The sequence below is a fragment of the Neovison vison genome, chromosome 11, assembly GCF_020171115.1.
Source record: "Neovison vison isolate M4711 chromosome 11, ASM_NN_V1, whole genome shotgun sequence".
Taxonomy (NCBI): domain Eukaryota; kingdom Metazoa; phylum Chordata; class Mammalia; order Carnivora; family Mustelidae; genus Neogale; species Neogale vison.
Genome location: NC_058101.1, coordinates 62224702 through 62237795, shown reverse-complemented (window position 1 = coordinate 62237795; position 13094 = coordinate 62224702). Strand labels below are relative to the sequence as shown.

Sequence of the window (13094 nt, the reverse complement as noted above, 5' to 3'; positions counted from 1 at the left end):
GTCAGCAACCAGTGTGTCTGTTCTATTATGGATTGAACTGTGTGCCAATTCCTCTTAAAGCCCTAACCCCTACCCGATGACTGTATCTGGAAACTGGGCATTCAAGGAAGTAATTATGGTCCTAAAGATGGGGTCCTAATCCGATGGGACTGGAGTCCTTATAAGAAGAACAGACACTAGGGTTGCTCTCACATAGGAAAAGAGGCCATGTGAGGACACCGTGAGAAAGTGTCCTCACATGGAGGACACCTCAGGAGCAGCCAATCCCACTGCCGTCTTCATCTTGGACTTGCAGCCTCTCCAACTGCAAGAGAAGAAATTTCTCTTGTTTAAGCCTTGTATGTGCTTGCCATGTACCCTGCAGGTTCCTCCAGCAAGCATCTAAAGAGCTAATGTTCTTTCTCATTCCCATAAAGTAAAGACGCACTTTAAAATCTCAAAGTAGGGGCACCTGGGTGGCTCAGTGGGTTAAGCCTCTGCCTTCAGCTCAGGTCATGATCCCAGGGTCCTGGGATCGAGCCCTGCATGGGGCTCTCTGCTCAGCAGGGAGCCTGCTTCCTCCTCTCTCTCTCTCTCTCTCTCTGCCTGCCCCTCTGCCTACTTGTGATCTCTGTCTGTCAAATAAATAAATAAAATCTTTAAAAAAAATAAAATAAAATCTTGAAGTAGAACAAGAAGAGAAAAACACTTTTGAGAACCTGCTATTTGCCTGGCATGATGTATGGGAGACTGGTTGTTGCTGCTTGCTCAATCTCATCACCCTTCTTCTGGTGGGAGTCCCCTGGATTTCCTCTAAGAAACATTCCCGCCCTCACTTCATGTCACAACCCCACCCCACTGTGGCTCCAGGAATGGGCACGTGGTACAGTAATTTTAAATTCAATTTTGAATGCTACTTACCAGGATTTCTCAACCTGGGAACTATTAACATTTGTGGCCAGAAATTCTCTGTGTGGGGGGGCTGTTCTGGGCATTGCAGGATGCTCAGCTCAGCCTCCTTGGCCTCTGCTAGGTGCTGGTAGCACCCCCTAGCTGTGACAACCAGAAACACCTCTCAATATTGTCAAATGTCCCTGGCAGGGGCAAAACTGGCCCTGGTTGAGAAGCTCCAAGGGTATGCAACCTCACACAAGTAGATAAGATTCAGGCCTGGGACTTTACTAAAATTCCTGGCAGGAGAAGCCTGTGTTGGGGATGCTGAGCAGAAGCAGTGTCACCCTGGGCTGCCGGGGCCATCTTGCCCTTACCGGGGAGAGAGCACCTATACCTGAAGCCAACGCAGAGCAAGGCAGAGCTGAGACAGAGAAAACAGACAGGTGGATTCAGCTGAGCTATATTCCAGTTGCGTGAGCCAATTAGTTCCATCTGGGCCCGAGCCAGACTGGTTTGGGTTCCTGTCACAGGCGTGAGTGACATGACGCATTTTGTAAATAGTATCTCCTGCCGCCCTCACAAGCCATCCCCGTAGGGGGGGCTTGCTTACCTGGACTTTACAGATTTAAAATTGAAAGGGGCACAAGATGCCTCTTCTTGCATCTCTACTCCCCATCCCCCCTCCGCAGGGCTTTCAGGTGCTGCCATGACATGCAGAGTGGATTGTTGACAGCTAGGCAGCAGGCTCACACTCTGCCGTTTGTCGGAGACCCAAGTACCGGTCACAGTGTCTGACTCCCAGTCAGTGTTCAAAAATATTTGCTGGGTGGACGAATGTGGTTATGCGGCTTGCTCAAGAAGATGCCTGAGCTGGTGGTGGGTATTATGGAGGGTACATATTGCATGGAGCCCTGGGTGTGGTGCATAAACAATGAATTCTGATACATTGAGAAGAAATTAAAAAAATAAAAAATTAAAAAAAAAAGAAATTAAAAATAGGGATTCCCTATGACCCTGCAATTGCACTACTGGGTATTTACCCCAAAGATACAGATGTAGCGAAAAGAAGGGCCATCTCTACCCCAATGTTCATAGCAGCAATGGCCACAGTCACCAAACTGTGGAAAGAACCAAGATGCCCTTCAACAGAGGAATGGATAAGGAAGATGTAGTCCATATACACTATGGAGTATTATGCCTCCTTCAGAAAGGATGAATACCCAATTTTTGTATCAACATGGACGGGACTGGAAGAGATTATGCTAAGCAAAATAAGTCAAGCAGTGAGAGTCAATTATCATATGGTTTCACTTATTTGTGGAGCATAAGGAATAACACAGAGGACATTGAGAAATGGAGAGAAGTGAGTTGGGGGAAATCAGAGGGGGAGACGAGCCATGAGAGACTGTGGACACTGAAAAACAATCTGAGGATTTTGGAGGGGTGGGGAGTGGGAGGTTGGGTGAGCCTGGTGGTGGGTATTATGGAGGGCACGTATTGCATGGAACACTGGGTGTAGTACATAAACAATGAATTCTGGTACACTGAAAAGAAATTTAAAAATTAATTAATTTTAAAAAAAGATGCCCAAGGACCCAATTCAAAGCCCAAGTGAATTTCCCTCTGTTTTTTTTGCACATTTCCTCTGCTCTGCTCTAAAGGGAAAAACTAGATCCATTAGCATTAAGGAGGCCAACTTCAGTACGACTGGAAGAACATATTCACAGCCAGCTCTGTCGAACGATGGGCTCATGGGCTGTAGGAGGACCGTGCGAGGATGGGGACAAGGATGACAATGACACTAGCCAACATAAAGTGGGCACTGACACACCATGTCAACCACTGGGATGAGTGCTTTATACCCACCATCTCACTTCATCTTCATGACAACCCTCGGACAGGCCATTGCTGTATCTTCCTTTTGCTATTAACTAAGCCAAGCTTGGAGAACTTGAGTGACTCATACATGGCACCAACCTCTAGCCAGCATCCATGTGCCAACATTGTCACCAACCTAACTCATGAGGGAAAGAGGGCTCTGTCACTAGAGCCAGATGGCCGAGATAGGTGACCCCAAAAAAGTGGAGGGATTCAACCAGAATTCTCCAATCCAAAGACTCCAGGAGACAAGGAACTTGTACCCCCAAGAGAGATAAATTCAGCATGTCCTAGCAAGGAATAGCTCCCTACGAGACCTGCCGGGGAACAGACCCACCTGACTCCAAGGACACCCAACTCCACCTAAATTTTCTCCCACCAGTTTCAAGTTTGAGCCCCTACTGTGGGGCCCCATCCCAACCTTGCACATTAAGCCCAACCTCTTCTTTCTCCCCAATAGTCCCTGCCCAGGGAGACAATGAGGCATCAAGAAGTAGTTTCAATAGACACCACATGATCGGAAAGTCACATGCTCTGGTCAAACAGACCGGATCTGAATCTCAGGTCAACCTTGTTCTCTGTCACCTCAGGCAAGTTGCTAGGCCTCTAAGGGCCTCAGATTCATCACCTGTAGAATAGGGACAACAATACAGAGTTGCAGAAGTGAGGAAGTATGGAATGTCAAGCACTGCTATGCAGCAAGGAGTGAATAAATGGCAGCAGACTTCTTTGGGTTTTGCTCCTTTTCCTCCCAACAGAGTTCCTACTCAAGCTGAGACTTCATCTCAGTTCAACCTTTATTCCTGTGATGATGAAAAAAAGGAACTGGCATCTGGTCAGGGCATAAGGACCAACACCTTTTGATAGAATCTCTCTCCAGCCTAGAACTCCTCCTTCACTTAGAAAATCACTTTCTTTGAAACCTACTCTCTCTTTTCCATTCCTTCCATTTTTGTTTTTGCACCATGCTGCTGGAAGTGGCAAAGCCACTTTCGTTGCCTTCATTTTACATGTGGGGAAGGTGCTGGATGAGAGGTGAGGGGGCAAAGTCCCACATCACACACCTGGCAAGCTGGGGTATCTGGACTTGCTGGGCTACAGCATCCTGACCCCAACTACAGTGTGGCTGTCCCTGTACCATCCACTTGGGTTCAGAGACTCCTTAGGGGGCAGCCGGGGGTGTAATTGCCATGGCCAGATACTAGGCAGGTGTACGTGACAGGCCATAACTCCAGGGGCCAGGGGTGACTCTATCTAACTAGAATAGGTCAGAGGACTGGGGCTTAGTAACAGTACCTCATGGATCCTGGTCGTGGAGGCTGATCAGGGGGCCAGGTAGTCACCTCCCTGTGGTCAAACGGTCACAGTTTTTAAAGTACCACTGCCAGCAGAGCCCTACTCAAGATTTGCTTGGCACAGTGGAAGGGGTACCAGGCTGTATAGCTGGGTCCAACCTGAGCTCAGGCACCGTGTAAGCTCTCAATTCCATGCCCCATCCAAGACCTCAGGCAGTGGAACAAATAAAAGACAGTGTGTGTGTGTGTGTGTGCCTGGAACATTGGGGGAAATCAGCAAATGGCAGCCCTCATTCCACTATGCAATAGCTATATTTCTCTGGAGGGCAGAGTTCCCACAAGTTACCACCTGGAAGTGGCCTTAAGGTCAAGGTAGATGTCAGTACCTCCCCTGCCTCACTGGGGGACTGCATGAGCATGATATGCATGTTTTCAGGATGGCTTCCTGCTCCAGCCTCACGAGAGCCTGCTCTGAAACACCATCAGCTCTAACTTGCCCCTTGCTGGGCATGTGAGGCCGAGGGTAAAGGAAGGGGTAGCAACTTTTTAAATAGTGCTTCTGTGGCCCTGAGGAGTGGAAAGATTTTCTGGGGTCTGCTGAATCTCCTTTCCAGTTCAGGTCACTGCAATATGGAGAGCTGGAGAGCACCTGCTATGTGAGGGTATCAGGAGGGTGAAGAGGAGGACAGCAAGCCATTTGGTAAGTAAGAGTACCTTCTACTTAGTGGATTCCTGTTAACGGGCTCTTCTCCCTCCACTCACTTTCTCTGGTCCCTGTAACATTTCCTGCAGGCACTTTATAGAGGAGGAAATTGAGTTTCAAATACATTAAAGGACTTGGCCAAAGGCACACGACTGGAGAGTGGAAGGCTCATGAGTCAAGTTCAGACACGAATGCTGCAGAGACTCTACTTTTCCCTTAACACCTCAAAATCCCCCAGGAAGTTCCAAGCGAAGATGGAGAGAAAATATCTGGGGAAATGTACTGATAATCAGTCCGATCTCAGAGAAGTCTTCAGGACAGAAAGAAGTGAGAAATGAAACTGAGGAGGTAAACTGGACCTGACTAGAGAGGACCCAGGTGGGAAATTTCAACATGAATGTTTGACCCTCGCTGCAGCTGTACTTGCAATACAAAAGGTCTGAAAAAAACTCAATGTCCATCCATGGGAGATTGGTGTAGTAAGTTATCATTCAGTCATATAACAAAACATTGTCCTATAAGGACTTACCTGGAACAATCGCTAAGACGCTCTGCGGACCCTTCTGCATCTGCCCCTGCAGCCAGATCCATCTCCTCCCTCCCCATCCTGCTCTGAGCGCTGGGAGCTGGTCCTCCCCGACTACGCCAGCAGGCTCCTGGTATTTCCGGTTATTACTTGGGTTTGACCAATGATGGGCACTGGTGGTAGGTTGGATGGTGGGAGAAGAGACAAGGCAGGATATTTCTCCCCTACTCCCTCCCTGTTCGGACAATGCGGCCTGACATAGCCCAGTTCACACAGCCCTCACAACCTCAGCTCCTGCTTGTCGGCCTTGTCCATGGTCTTCACTCCTCCCTGACCTCAGGAGCCCTATCTCCTCCCCCTTGCTTTTCTGGCATCATTAAAATCTCTCCAGCTGAACTGTTTAAATGGAATTCTGTTGCCTTCTGGGACCTTCACTATGATACAGACATATTATAAATACCACAGAGAGGATCCCCAAGCAAAGACAGCTCCCACTAACCTCCCAAGAACTTTTCCGATCAGCTTCATCATTAAAGTCCCCACGAGGCCACCGATGGCGAATATGGACACTGTCACAGACCAGAGTAGAGTCAGAGTATCTGGGTCTATAGGATGCCCATGCCTTCTTTCCCACGATTCATTGTAGAAGGACTTGATGTACTGAAAACAAAGAATAAACCATGTTATTCCATCCTGTTGCTTGAAACCAACCAGTAGGTAAAGAAAAACAGCTTTTATAGAGCATTTTCTGCAGACTAGGCATTTGGCTAAGTTCTGTTTGAGCTTTATTCCATTGAACCCTTCTAACAAATTTTGTGGATGGGCCCTATTTTGCCTCATTTTGCAGATAGGGAAACTGAAGCTCAGAGAGACAAAATGACTTGCTCTCTAAGTGGCAAACCTGGAAGTCAAAATCAGATCTGACCCCAAACCCAGGGTAACCACTTATACCCAAGCTTCTCCAACTCTGGCACACAGCAGAACCAACGGAAAATGTGTTAAAAATGCACATATCCGATATAACAGAAAGTCTTTCCCACCTTGAGGTAGGCAAAGACACACCATAAAATAAAAACAAAATATTCTTTTGGGTTTCAGCAACATTAAAGTGTTTATTTTTCAAAAGATACCTTGAAAAAATGAAAAGACAAGTCACAGACTGAGAAAATGCATTCACAACACATATACTATAAAGGACTTATATCCACAATACATAAAGAATTCAATAAGACAAACAACCCAATTAAATGAGCAAAGGACTTGAACAGACTCCAAAGAAAATCCAAATGACAGTAAGTTAATGTCATGATGCTCAATGTCATTGGTCAACAGGCAAATGCAAATTAAAACTATAACAAGATACCACATGGCATTGTCCAGCTCCCCACTGTTGTCAGTCTTGATTTGATGGGTTTGTGATGGTGACTGGGTGATTCTGATGTGCAACGAAGACTGAGGTCATGGCATTAAGCTCCTCAAGGGAGTCCATCCCCAAGATGCTCAGTTATCTACTGATATGGGACATGGGCCCACAAACCTTTCCAGAGCTATATATGACACTCAAGAATAAGCATAGGTTCCAGAGGCAGAGATCTGAGATTGAATCCCAGCACAACAACAATTTCCTAATGATTTAAACCAGCTGGACCTCTGCTTCCTCATCTGCAAAATGGGAATCTCATCTGCAAAATGGGAATGATGTCTCGAGGCTGTTATGAGGGTCACAGTAGAGTTTGGAGCAGTGGCCAGTGCCTGGGTGGAGCTCACACAATCTCCAGGAGGCTAAAAACTAACAGGTATGGTAAGACCAAGTAGTGATCAGCAGTGTACTCTCATGCGCTGTGTTTAATTTGTATAACTGTCTTGGAAAACAGTTTGGCATCAGCTAGTAAAGTTGAAGATGCCCCAAACCTGCGGCCCAGCAAATTTATTTCTAGAAAATTCCTCTTAAAAAATTCCTCTTTTTCACCTGTCTTAGGACATATCTACTCAAAATTCCATGTAGCATTGCTTACAACACCCCTAAATGGGAAACAACCCAGACTCTCACCCACAGTAGAACAGATAAATTGTGGAATAGTCATCAAATGAAAAACACTAGCACCACAAACATGAATGAGTTACAGCAATGTGCAAACACACATATAATAAAATCTCACACAAAATAGCATTGAACAAAATAAGCCAGAAACAAACGAATACATATAGTATGATGCCATATGTAAATTCAAAAATATGCAAATATAGATGTTTGGGGGGAATTACAAATAGATTGTAAAACCACAAAGGAAAACAAAGAATTATTGCAAATGTCAGGTCAGTGGTTACTTCTGAGGGGGGGGTTGGTGGAAGGAATGATCTGGGTGAGGCATCTGGCAGAATCCTCTGAATCTTCATAAGAAGATTTTCTTATACTTAGTAGGGTGCTAGATTTATAATCATTCTTTAATGGGTTGAACTGTGTCTTCCCTCAAAATTAATAGGTTTAGTCCTAACCCACAGTGCCTCAAACTGTGAGGTATTTTGAGACAGTCTTTACAGAGGTAATCAAGTTAAAACGAGGTCATTAGGGTGGACCTGGTCCAAAATGACTAGCATCCTTACAAAAGGGGGAGACGTGGACACCGAGGCCCGGGTAGAGGGAAGACCATGTGAAGAAGCACAGGCTGGAGACAGCCACCCGCAAGCCAAGGAGGGGGCCTAGAACAGACGCGTCCCTCACAGGCCCCAGAAGGAACTGACCCCACCAGCTCCCTCATCTCACATCTCTGTCTCCAGGGCCGGGAGACAATAAACACCTGTTTTTTCCTAGTTTGGGCAGCCCCAGCAGGCTGACACACTGTGTCACCACTGGGCCCACCCACGCCGGTCCGGGCACCACACCCCTCGTGGGGCCACCACAGCTGCTGCAGGCTCAGCTAGCTCACCCAGGAACCGCGTGCTGTCAGAGGCTGCACATCAACGCTGACCCTTAGTGTCCGTGTCCTCTGTGGCCCATGTCACCCTTTGTCTGCCCGCATCAGGAGCCCCCTTCCCATTTGGCGGAGCTTCCTGCCCCACAGTCCTGTCAGGACTCCTCAGGACTCTGTGTCCATGGCGCCAGATGCCTGCTCTCCAAGCATTCCCCTAGCAGCTAGCAAGCAGCCTCGTGACTCAGGATCAGCCAATCAGAGGCCTGGATTCTGCGAGAGGCAGGACTGTGCGAGAGGCGGGGCTCCGTGGGAGGAGGGGCTCCGTGGGAGGCGGGGCTCCATGGGAGGCGGGGCTCCGTGGGAGGCGGGGCTCCGTGGGAGGCGGGGCTGGAACTCCTTCCAGGGTGGCACTGGTTCTGGGAACGGCTGCAATGGGGGAGCCCTGGTGTCCTGTACCAGCCGAGCACTAGCTGGCAGTGGCAGCTCCTGGGCGTGAGGTGGGGCGTCACCCAGACTGCAGCGCTTCTGGGCTTGGCTCACCAGCCCTGCCAACGACCTGCGAGCTGCTCTCTATTTTGTCAACAACTCTTTCAGCTTCAATCAGACAAAATTGCTGTTGTTTTTTCCAACTGCTGAAACTCTACCAAAACACAGAGATTATCCTATTTCAGCCCCACGGCAACCCGGGTGGCAGAATGCCTCATTGACAGATGGGTGAACCGCGAGTTGTCAACTTGCCCACGATCATGGTCACCTGTTAAACAGGTGGAGAAGGGGAGGGTTGTGTGAGGTCGGCCTCACATCTGAGCACTGAAGGACAGCTCCGCTATCAGGACTCCGAGCTTCGCAGTCAAGGTGGCAATACTAAGCAGCCAAGTACAATGTTGCACTTATTGATTTAAAAGTATCAATTAAGTCTTCATTATGGGCTAGACACTCTGCTGGGCCCTGAAGTGCTAGGGCGACCACCAAGGGGCAGGGAACATAGTGGGAGGAAGAGTGTGATGAACTGCTAAGCAGGGAGCTGAAGCTAAGCAGGGAGCTGAAGGGGGCTCAGGAAGGCAGAGATACAGGACCCATAGGGGGACAGCGAGCATTCACAGGGTGAAGACCCTCGGAGAAGCTGGTATAAGGAATCAGTCCCCAGGACTCAAAAGGCACCTCTCCTGCTGCCCAATAAGCAGGAACCTCCCCTCTGCCCTACCTGCCAACACATAGAAGGCCATTCTTGGATGTGACCTTGGTCTCTACTGCAGTCTCACACTGATCCAAGCAATTACAACCCCCTTGCAAGGAGCCTTGCTAAACCCACTCTAGAGAGCCTCTTAACACTACCCCTGCACCAGCGACCAGTTTACTAGAATTGATTTTGCAGAAACTGGAGGGATGCTGTTGGGGAGGAAATTTTCTCTTCCTTTCCAGGCATTCAGGAGCCTGCTGAGAAAGGGGATAGCTTTCATATCACATACTCCTAGGTGTTGTTTTGGGTATCCCTCTAGAGATTTCGTATTTCAGTTTGGGGGAGTTGGAGGATGGACGGAAGTCTCTGCAGAGAGCTGAAGACAGCTGGAAGACTTGCAGCAAAGCCCATGCCCGCTGCAGAGACACATTTCTCAATCACCCTGAAAGCTGGCTGCGAAGTGTGGCTTTAATGACTAAATGTTTGTCTTCTCCAGGGATGAATCGAGCAAAGTCCTAGAGGAGAGGCAGCCTGAAGGCTTACGTGATAGTAGAAGCCAGGTGATGAGGGTTTGAAAGACTCCGCATATAGACACCCCCCTCAGCCATTGATTAACTAACTGCTTCTTGGCTTTTCTGTAATCGTTTGGCTTTGCCCTTCCCCTGTTAGACCCTTCCCCCAGTTAATTGTTTAACCGCTCTCTTGCCTTTCTGTAACCGCTTGGCTTTTAGGGGGTGATACTGGTCTCCTGTTTAAACAGGATACCTTATGTGCATAGTCATGTAGGCAAGGGGGGGTCGCCTAAGTATGTGGACCTAGTCACGTAGGCAGGATGTTTCTCTGCTAAGTAATAAGGTCCACTCCCCCTCCTCACTCCCCCTCCCCACCTTTCTCTTCGCGCGCCGGGGTCCTTCAAAGCCAATCTACAAACACCGAGTATGCCTTACATTCAAACCAGCCAATAAGAACCTTGTAACTATGTTTCTGCTTCTGTACGTATGCGCTCGCTTCCCCGAACCCCATAAAAAGACCCTAAACAAAGGGCTGGCGCGCGAGTCTTCCTAAGACTTGATCGCCCGCAGGTACCTGTGTCAACTCAATAAACCTCGTGCTGTTTGCATCTGTGGACTCGGCTTGGTTTTTGGGTCCGGGGGTCTCCTCCTGAGAAGGGGTCCATTCCGGGGTGCTTGGAGCCCCGGGGGGATCTTTCAGGTTGTTCTGCTAATTCATGACACAGACACTCATCAAGTTGAGATCTGAGAACCTGATACATGAGAACACTGACTCGTACTGCATAGTACAGAACAGGTGCTTTAATAAGTGTTTGTGTTTTAAATTGAGCTGCTGTGCATCAGTCACCTTTTAGTGATAAAAATAGGTAACCCACATGTATTTACAATATGTCTTATACTATCCTGAGAACTGGAAGCAGAAGAACTCATTCTATCTCCTCCACAAGCCTATGAGACAGGTCCTGCTTTTTGACTTCTCCTTTAGTCAGATGATGAACCTTAGAGATGCATACATTAGGGGCTTTTCCCAAGGCCATGCCATCGGCATGTGGGAAGGTCAGGACTCAGATGCTGGTAGTTGGACTCCAGAGCCCATCTCTCAATCACTACTCTATTCCAGCTCGGTATAGAAAAGACAAAGGTGATCATATCAGTGCCTCTGTTGCACAATGAAAGACTGGATTAGGGGAGTAGAGGGGACAAAGAATGAGCACTGGTTGACTGTGAAGTACATTATCAGACACCTACATAGTTCATCTTGTTTAACACATGCAGCCATTACGTTTCATTAAGAGCAGAAAACTCTGAGACAAACCGCAAGAGACTCTTAATCTCAGGGCCCTGAAATCCACTTGATCCACTCTGTTTCCTCACTGCTGGGTGATCTTGAATAAATGACTTAACCTCTCTGTGCCTCAGATCCTTGATTTGTTAAATCGTTTCCCTCCTTAAAGAGTTCCTGAGAGGATTTAACATGAGAATGAATACAAAGCACAGATCTGGGTTATCACAAAGCACACAATACAAATCAGAAGTTGAGTGGCTACTGGCACTTATTTCTGATCTGTAAAATAAAGGGCCTGGATTTGCTTAGTTCTCTTATTTCTGATCTGTGGAGACCCTTATTTCTGATCTGTAAAATAAAGGGCCTGGATTTGCTTAGTTCTCCAGCCTAGGAATTCCATGAATAATTTACCACCAACTCCCCAGCCAACAACTCAGAGGCTATGCTGCTAGCAATGAATTGAGAGCACACAATTCCCAGCCAGGAAGACCAGCTTAGAACACCTCCAAATAATGGCAGGAAATTGCCAGACAATGGGAGGCAAATTACCTTGTAGCCTGCTTTACAATATTAATGTTCCTTACTGATTCATGCGGAGCCTGTCATGAATTCATCTAAAAATATTCTCAGGAGAGCTATACGAATACACATAAATAGCACACTTGGCATGGCATCATCGAGCAGGCCAATGGCTATAACTCTTTTGGGGATCTGGAAGGACAGCCCACGTTGCAGAACACACCGGAAAATGATATGGAAGTCCTTACCAAAGTACCCACCGCCAAACCAGGCTCCTTGAAATAAGTACCCCACAAGGACAATCCATAAGCCCAGCAATGCCGCCTGATGTCACCTTCCTAGCAGAGGTAAGACCTCCTGTGCAGGAAAAGTGGACATATCTGGCCTGAGACGGCTCTCCTCTGAAAGGCCCACATACAGGGTTGACCGTAGGCTGGTGTCGGGAGCTTGGATTGCTAGAGGGTTCCCACTGTGCAGAATCCAGTTTGTGCTACAGTATACCTGCTTTATTTCTGGGAGTCAGAAGCTGTGCACCGGCCAAGTAGATGGTGCCCTGGGGACCTGCCCCTAGGGGACTGCCTGTCCCCAGGGGACATCCTCCCACATGCGTTGTCATACTCATTGCTGGAGGATGAATGAAGTGACTTCACTGGGTGAGGATTCTGGGGGCTGGCTTCTGGCTTCCTCTGGACTTTGTCCCGGAAGCCTTTTCCTTTTGCTGATTTGGCTTTGAATCCTTTCCCTGGAGTGAATCCCAGCCCTGGGCAGAGAGGAGTGGGTCCTAACATGCTGAGTCCTCCCAATGAATTACCAAACCTGGGAGGTCCTGGGGACCTGACACAGCCCCCAGCCCTAAGGACAATGTTCAGGTCCCACTGAGACTCGGCTTGAAGGTTAGTCTGCAAGTTTGTGGTGGGGTTTTCCTCCCCACTGTGAGTCTCCTGGAGGACTTCAGCGAACTGACTGGGTGAGAAAGAGTCCTCTGTATTGAAGACACCTGAGTATCTGAGTATATTCTATAGCCAGGCAAGTAGACTTCCAGAGCATTCTGGGTTCTCGGGATGCTTTGAGTTTAATTATATAGGACATGGAGAAAGAAAGTTTCATTTTCTCTCTGGCCCCAGGCAGGAGCATGACAGTGTGCGCACTCCCAAATATCTTCCTAATCCAAGGAAAATTAATCCTGGGCCTCTCTCCTGCTAGAACATTCTTTTGAGCTGTTGCAAAGCTGTGTTTGCAGAGGGACAGTGCATTCACATGGACACATCTGTCATTTATTATGAAAGAACACTTCCCACTCCTTTCTTTAGGTCCTCCAGTTGGCTGGGGTAAAAATGATGAGAGTTTTCATTACTGTTCAAATTGCTTATGGCTTCTAAAAATCAGTCTTGAGGCATCGGCAGCTTTCATA

General features: G+C 47.9%; 1 protein-coding gene across 1 annotated transcript in view; it reads right to left on the bottom strand.

The window, feature by feature from the left end:
• Positions 1-13094, bottom strand: part of SLC2A9 (solute carrier family 2 member 9) — a 206051-nt gene that overhangs the window by 172965 nt on the left and 19992 nt on the right. Inside the window, 1 exon segment of the mRNA XM_044226192.1 lies at positions 5775-5935. Coding sequence (XP_044082127.1) covers positions 5775-5935 — 161 coding nt within the window.